Raw genomic sequence first — 8801 nt, 5'->3', positions numbered from 1 at the left:
TGTTTATTTGCATATAAAGTTGGGAAGTGTGACTTTTAATTCCAGGTGTGTGCAGGTTGTGGCGTTTAATTAGTCTAAAAAAACAGGGCACACCAAAAACCAGGCACATGCACATGATACGAGCGCACAGAATAGTATCTGTAATGAAAAAGCATCGTCACAATGGAGCATTTTTGCTCAAACAAATGTGGTCACGTGAGCACAGGGCTGTGATGAATGTGAACTTGACCCTCTCTGCCCACTCACAACTGCAACTCGTTCTTTAAACTGAGATTTGAGACTTTGGAGGCGGGGATGGAATAGATAGTCTGCTCCTTTGATTGGTCACTTTTTCTATGTTTATGTTTAGTGCCACCTGTACAGACTAAAACATAGTCCCAGAGTTCTCAAACTAAAACTGGCACCGAGCAGTGGTTTTAAAAGTCTCCGTGTGAATACTAGGCGGAAACTTAGCAAAAGTTATGCAACTTTGTTTCAGTATAGAGAAGTTGGCGGATTTCCAGTTCCCTTTAAAAGACTCTAATATCACAGCACCACATTAGAACAACTGCAGATTGATCAACACAAACAGCCTTAGGTTTGGCAGCAAGTTTTAATCAGGTTAACATGTATCAAGAAATCACTGAAATTCTTTACAACATTGTACAATAGACATTTTTATTTATTTAAATTGTTCTTTTTATATTAAAGCACCATAAAACACAGCGGTCATTGTTATATTAATCTGTGGGATAAAAATGAAATATCATAAATGAATAAATACATTCAGATTTACCCTGATAGAGAATGATTAGGCACCATGTTGATATAAATAAAGTTTTTATTACAGCAAAGATATACAATAATATAAAAGATGATAAACTAAAAAAGAAGTAAGCTATAAAATATGTTGTAAACACAACAATCAAATATATACACAGTGAGTGTGTGTGTTTGTGTGTGTGTGTGTGTGTGTGTGTGTGTGTGTGTGTGTGTTCAGATAGGGTTATTATTGTTGTTATTGATCTCCATCTTGCTGATCAGTTCAGTCACCAGCTGCTGTACAGTTTGAGAGCGCAGTCGTCCAACCTCCAGGACGCCTTCATGGTTCACACTTTCTGAGTCCTCATAACACTTCACCACCTGACACAGATCGATCAATCAATCAATCAATCAATCAATCAATCAATCAATCAATCAATCAATCAATCAATCAATCAATCAATCATTGATCACACAGTCCTCATAACTCTTCACCACCAAACCTGCCCTACAGCTTTGTTATCATATTAAAACTGACCGATGTATTGGTTAGTGTCTGAACTGTGTTTTTACCTTGTTGGTGATCAGAGAGAGGCCGAAGACTCTCAGTCCGCAGTGAATTGCCACGACGACCTCAGGAGCCGTACTCATACCTGTAAACACAGTTAAACACCTGAAGTTAATGAGGCAGGTCACAACAGTATTGCTAATACTGAAACCACTGTTACTGATTGTGCTTCCATCACTGTATAATCAACTCAACTTAAAAACAGCTTCACAAAGACTCAACTGTTTGTGAAAATGTTACTTCACTCCGATAGAAAATTTAAGCGTTCAGCCTTAACAAACTGAGTAAAGTGGACCCAGACTCTCAGATCTTCTATCGCAACAAAAGCCTCAGACTCACTGCGTGTCAGTTGATTGTTTGGTCATTTGTTCAGGAATTTTCACCACTAAAGTACAATATCATCCTAAACGTATACCATATCATTATCTGATGTTTTAGCCCACTGAAAAGATCTTAAGTCTTTTAATTTTAATGTTTCACAAGGGACATTTTTCTACATAAAGTAATGTTTAATCAAACTGTCTCAAATGAACTGAAAATAGAAAAACCCTGTGCCATCTAGTACTCCCATGGTAATGATGATTTGAATCATGGATGATACATACACACTACACAGAGGCCAGTGGGGTGACTCAAAGTTAATCTCAAAGTTTTGTGGCCTGACTTCGAGGTCTCTAGAAGATGTACCCCATGACATTTCCTTTAGCCCCACTCCAAGACAAACTTTACCTATTTAGCTAAATCATTCAGATGTTGACAATTTTGTGGCTGTAATGATCACTGCAGCCTCTAGGGGGCATTAACAGCACTTTACATTGTTACATCAGTATTTTGTTTGTCATACCAACAGCGTCCACTCCCAGTCGATGTAGCAGTTTGGCCTCAGCGATAGTTTCAAAGTTGGGCCCGCCCACCATGGCGTACACGCCTTCCTGCATGAGGCTGGACACCCCCAGCTGCTTGGCGATCTCCATTGCTAAGCAACGCAGGCCTTTGTCATAGCAACCTGACATGGCGGGGAAACGAGGCCCGAACCTGTGAACAATAATTAACAAACAACACAATCAGCTGAACTGAAACAAATCTGTCAAAGACAATGAAACAGCCTCAGGAAGAAAACTATACAAAATGTAAATGTCAATACTTTGTTACTGTGACAACCAAGTTAAAACACAAACATGTAATGTCACAGTAAACAACCTGAGCGTATCAAACAGTCACACAAGAAACAAATGGGGAATTTTAGAACAAAGAGTTTCATTGTAAGCATGAAACTTTGATAACAATAAACAGCAGTTACTTGTCATCGTTGGGTCCACTCAGCGGGTTCAGACCGACCAATCCGGGGAAGTTGACGTGGTCTTTGATGATCATGATGTCACCAGGCTGTAGACCGTCAGCCAATGAGCCGGCGGCATTCGTCACAATTACAGTTTCCACCCCCAACAGCTTGAAGACTCGAACTGGAAACGTTGTCTGAGAGACAGACAGATAGACAAGACAGATGGAGCTTGTCATAACCTTGGTGATCATTTGTCTCTTAAACAGGAGAAACTTCCTGTTAAAGTTTGTTGTTATGGGAGTCTGAATGTACAATGTCTGGGAACACAGCTCAGCACCCTTTCCCTGCATTCCCCAGGGTCACCAAAATCCAAACTCTGATTGCAGTTACCTCTAGTCTGTTCGGAGAGACAGGTAAACACATCTCTGACCTTGGCTACCATAGCAACACTATCAGGGTGCCTCCTGTGTTCCCTGAAATGAGCCGACAGCTACATCTACTGTCTCACGGGAAGAAAGTGTGTCTCACGGTCAAGATTTGGTGTCGGCCTTACAATGACCTTAAGGCCTTAGTTTGACCCAAACCTCTGACCCAACCTTAAACATCCCAGACGCTCATGGTGTATTCAGACAGAACACAAAGAAAATGTTTCACACAGCGCAGAAGCCCCTGGTAAACTATGTGGTAATTATGTCAGTATGCATGAAAGCACAATATAAACTGAAAAGCTAAGGACCTAAAGTGGAAGTCTCGTGCATCTCAATTTTTGATATTGGTAACAGTGAGCTATTGTTGCACTGTGAGACGTGCTTTCATTGAGTCTCATGCACACTTTCCTGCTGTTGGAAATACTAACTACGGCACCATATATAGATTACTCAGTGATGAAAATAGTCCCTTATAAAAATATACACCCACTGTTCTAAGAAATCAATGAGCCTTTTTAAATATATATATATTTGTAGCTGTTTTTAAAGTTTAAAAAAAGGTCCACAATACATTTTTGTTGCAGGACGTCTACTAAAGCTACAGCTGCAGATAGTTTATGTAACTGGTAAAATATGATTTTAAATGCAACAGAATAAGAGTTACCTGTTGAGTAATGAGAAGCAGCAGTTTGTGTGTGTGTGTGTGTGTGTGTGTGTGTGTGTGTGTGTGTGTGTGTGTGTGTGTGTGTGTGTGTGTGTGTGTGTGTGTTGCATAGAGGAAAACAATAGCAGTATTGAACAGCCTGCTAAAAGGCTACACGTGACCTCTCCCCCATGACCTGAGCCTGGTTCATACACACACACACCGCTGATCACCGCTTGATCACCGCTTATTGTACTCTGTGTATTTATTGTGTATACATGCAGTTAAATATGTGAACTTGGTGAAATCACTGAAATGTTGCATTCATGTTCATTCTCATGGTCTGGAAATGTGATATACTTATTGTGGGACTTGGAAGAGACAGAAGAGAAAAAAAAGAATAGCCCAAATTATAAAGCAGTATTGGCCAATATCCTAACTTTTAATCACCTGGCTACTAAACATAAATCTCTTTCAAGCCCCACAACTTTAGTTTGTCCCGCAGGCTTTTTGTTTAAAATGTTATATAATAAACTTACATAGTACTTCTTATAAGAAGTAAACTAAACATCTTGTGTGGAATTAGTGGACTTCAGCATTAAGCTCGGTGATGCAAATGTATGCATGTGTGTGCAGGTGTACCTTGCAGAGTGAGTGTCCTTCATACATGTGGAAGCGACCCTGCATGCACACACATGACTTCCCCTTCAGCTCCCCGAAAACCAGCCGACCTGCATGACCTTCAACTGCAACAAACACACAGTCAGGATTATAGTGTAACAGGTGTAGTGATGTAATTAACCCACAAAAACAGTAAATATTTGTATGCTGCGTATACTGTCAATGCTAAATAATGGGACCTAAAGTTAAATTGATACAGAACAGTAGCCTTTAACTTTGAATTTCGCCCCTTCTACAGAAATTGTCCAATGTGCAGAAATTACCGAAAGTCTAAGAAAGTGTAAAATTTATATGGGTCAATGACGTATAAGGATTTTCAACAACTCAATTTTAGAATAAAAAAACAAGCATGTCTAATGCAGTAGTTCAAACATTCAGAATGTTGTGTACCTGACAATTCATATTACAATTTGAAAGTGATTTTAGTGGGTTTTTCAAGATTAATTGGCACTGGCCTGAAAAAAAGTCATGTGGTGCGACCATGATTCATCTTGAAATATCTAAATAAAAGATCATCATTTACAAACATTTAAAAAAAATTCAAATACTTTGTTTCCAAACAATTTATATTACTGAAAACGATGTGAAAAAAAGATGTGAAGCGTGTTAAGTAAATTGATTTATTTCAAGATGAATCACGGTCGCACCACATGACTCTTTTTAAGGCCAGTGCCAATTAATCTTGAAAAAACCCCACTAAAATCACTTAATTTCAAATGTATAATATGGATCTTCAGTTACACAACATTCTGAATGTTTGAACTACTGCATTAGATATGCTTGTTTTTTATTATTCTACAATTGAGTTGTTGCAAATCCTTATACATCATTGACCCATATATGAATAAATAAATCACTGTTAGTTTTGATTGAGAAACATGTAGATGGTTGTCATTCAGTAATAAAGTTACTTATCATTTATTATTTAATGTTGTTGATATTAAATAAAATCTCTACCTGTGCTCTGTGGGAAGCCCGGTATGTCAGAGTAAGCAAAGGAGTCCTGACACTTGAGGGTGTCAGCGAGCATGCCCAGTCCGGACCCACAGATGATCGCCACCTGGGGACGGTGCTTTGTCTGGGACTTCAACCAATCAGCAGTTTTCTGGTATTCATCATGACTGCAGATAAAGAGAACAGAGGAGGAAGTAAATTGTTAATACAGTATCTTATAACTTATAGTAGACTTAACTGTGAGAGTCACAGCAATCAGTTCTGATCATGTAGTGCTTCATCATCATCATCTTACTCTCATCATCTCTTACTGTTCTCTGTTTGAGGATCTCACACTGAGATCTAATTACATTTGGTTTTATTTGGACTTAGTCTCTTTTTTCATGAAAATGGAGTTAAGCATGCTGGGTTCATGCTCCCAAGGGTCAGTTTGAAGGTCCATTCTGTGTAACATGCACAGGGTATCTGTCTTGAAAAGTCTTAAAAATGACACAATCTATACACTTAAACACTTTATCTGTATCGGGACATTCTTAAACCACTGTTGCATTTAGTTTCCTAAAAAAAAAGGCCCCTAGAAGGTATTTATCAGTGTTGAATTTAATTTACCAAAAGTCTAACAGCAGTAATGTAAGTTATAACATGTTTTTGTATGCAATTTCTGGCTTTCAGGATACATTAAATTTCTATAAACTACAAGTGAGACTGATGAGACTGATGCATTGTGCTGCAGGAAGCTGTTTCAGTCGGAAGAATCAAACCTGTAACAAACACTCATTGTCTCATAATGGGGAAGTGTCGATTTTAGCAAACAAAACTTAAATTAACATAAATTAAATGATTTTTAATTTGTTCAACCCATTCTTCCATGTTCTGCTGCTTATATGGGTGTTGGCCACATTGATTTGATAATTATATTGTTAAGAATTGTTATAATGCTGAGAAGTACTGAAATAAAAGTGGATATAAATAGAATAACTAGAATTCTTGACCATCAGATGTTCATATTTTTCACTGGTATGATGATGAAACAGGCTTTAAATGTATCTTAAATGTTATCTTAAAATGGTCTTTAAAAGTTTTAATTTAACTTAATGAAACCTAGCTGGGAGCAATATTTATACTGCAGTGTTAAGTGTTATAAGCGCTTTAGAAACGGTTAGGGGGAATAATTATACAGGCTTTCTCCCTCTGGTTTACTATTTATAGCATGCACTTTAATGTTATATACTTTCTAAGCTAACTAGTGTTTCACACCTGGGTCCTAATTTTGTGGTTTTAGACTTTTATCCAATCAGTGATGATAATTTATTCAACAATGTGGTAACAACATGAGAAGCCACACAGGTTTTAAACAAACTTTGAATTAAAACATATTAAAAATGTTTAGTTGCACATGAAGATTAATCTGATGGCACCAAAAAATGTGCCTTAAAGTCAAAGCAAGTCAAAACAACAGAGTGCTGAAGCTCGAGGAGTTATTTCAGGCAAACTGCAGCATGAGATGAGATGACGCATTGTAGTTTAAATTTGTTTGCTGTCAGATTCTGGGTCAGTTTAGGAGGAATTCAGTAACCACAGTGACGGGTTTACACATTCTGAATGCCTTCTTCTCCATGGCAACGGCTGCTGAGGCTCATGGGTATTGTAGTACTAAGAGCCATCCTCCAAACTCTCAGAAACAACTCAATCCGACGGCCAGAAATGAGAGTTAACAGTGAGTGAAAAGTACTTCTGGTACCAGCAGCTCTTCACACTTTGCAACAGTGTTAGGTGAGTGTAAGCGTAACTGAAGTTTACTCTCTACATGATGTAACCTTTACAATAGTTTACCACATAACCTGACCATTCAGTTTGGTTTAGATAATCTGGTTAAACTGTACTGTAGTGTAACTGTGTTAAAGCCGGTCTGATCAGCTGATTCCTCGTGTTGTTGTCATGCTGGACTCAATGATGCTGCCCGTTTCCCATGTCTCCAAAACTGAGAGGAATAACTGTCAAAACGATTAAATAGTCCACAAGTTTAATCATGTGAAGGCATTAAATGTTGTCATAAAAAAGGTCTTTCTTTTGTTTTTTGTCTTATCTGTTTTATCATTGATGATTCTTTCTTTTTAAAAAATAGACTTATTTGCTTTCTGGCAGACATTTACATTTTAAAATTGATACAACTGTCACAGTTGCTCTTTAAAGGACCAGTATGTAAGATTCAGTGGCATCTATTGGCAAGGTTGCAGCTTACAACCAAATGAATACCCCTGGCCTCATCCCTTCTATCCAAGTGTGTAGATGAACCTACTGTAGTTGCAAATCTTTGCACAAAATATGAAAAGACCCTCTCTACAGCCAGTGTTTGATTTGACTTTTCTGGGCTACTGCAGCAATATGACGATGCAACATTCCCTCTATAAACACTCTTTCTGACCTAAAGAAAACACAGTGATTATTATTTTCAAGTGGTTATACACTAATCAAAACATACTTATTAATATTATATTTAATTTCTCCCAAATCTGTCCTGGTAGATGCCACTGAATTCTACACGCTGCACCTTTCATTGTAAGCCTACAGTAGCTCAGTAGGTACCAGCATCTCTAAAGCTCACTAATTAACACTTTATATTTTGCATGTTTAAACTGTGTATGTTTTTTCAGTGGGTTACGTGTCAGACTAATAACTTCCTGGAGTCTCCACTGTTTGCCTGCCAACTGCTTAGAGCTGCTTAGATTTATCTTGCACCCCCCAAAAAAGTCACAAGATAAATCTGAGGCGTCATTATCTGATTAACAGGAACATTAAAAGCAGAACAAAAATGTACTTTTTTCCCCAAACCTTCCTGTTAATCCTTGCTCTTTTTTTTTTGTGAATTAATGAAATTCTTTTACCCATTCAGACAATTCAACGAGGCAACAAACAAAAACACTTTTTGTCTGAACTGGTCACAATCAGCAGACCTACACAATAATAGCAACTAGTTTATAACACTGGTTCATTATACAGGCAGACAGATGTTAATATTAAGCCCAACAGGTGTTCTCTTACCTGATCTCTTCTTTGCTGTGCATGATGGATGGATGACAGATGACTGAGGATGATGATGAAAATAAAGCAGACTGATATGTGTGTGTGTGTGTGTGTTTATAAGCTGTCAACTGTGTGTGTTTGACTGAGTAGAAGTGTGTGTGTGTGTGTGCGTATATAAGTGTGTCTGTGTGTGTGATGGAGGGACAGTCAGTCAGAGTGCGGCCGGCTGATGCTGATCGGGCTACATATTCACTGGTCACATGCTGCTGATTGGTTAACAACTCGTCCATTCATCGGCAGCAACCAATGGAGCCACAGTGATGTAGAAATGTGTGTGTGTTGGGATTCCAATCATAACTGGATTGTTGGAGTTTTTGTGTGTGTGTGTGTGTGTGTGTGTGTGTGTGTGTGTGTGTGTGTGTGTGTTGTGTAATCGGTGTCTGGTTTTGCGTCACACCCCCACTCACAGTAATGTGATTT

At 38.2% G+C, this 8801-nt stretch overlaps 1 protein-coding gene across 1 annotated transcript; it reads right to left on the bottom strand.

The window, feature by feature from the left end:
• Window positions 1-886: 886 nt before the first annotated feature.
• On the bottom strand, window positions 887-8441 carry pnp4a (purine nucleoside phosphorylase 4a). Its single transcript, XM_062415959.1, has 7 exons — window positions 8340-8441; window positions 5301-5464; window positions 4305-4408; window positions 2610-2785; window positions 2154-2344; window positions 1315-1394; window positions 887-1122 (listed from the first exon to the last, which is right to left on the bottom strand). The coding sequence occupies exons 1-7, from the start codon at window positions 8360-8362 to the stop codon at window positions 976-978; spliced, it is 885 nt and encodes a 294-aa protein (XP_062271943.1). The 5' UTR covers window positions 8363-8441; the 3' UTR covers window positions 887-975.
• Between the last annotated feature and the right edge of the window lie 360 nt (window positions 8442-8801).

This window comes from Scomber scombrus, chromosome 3, assembly GCF_963691925.1.
Source record: "Scomber scombrus chromosome 3, fScoSco1.1, whole genome shotgun sequence".
NCBI lineage: Eukaryota > Metazoa > Chordata > Actinopteri > Scombriformes > Scombridae > Scomber > Scomber scombrus.
The sequence above is the reverse complement of the archived record's forward strand: the minus strand, read 5'-3'. Positions and strand labels throughout refer to the sequence as shown.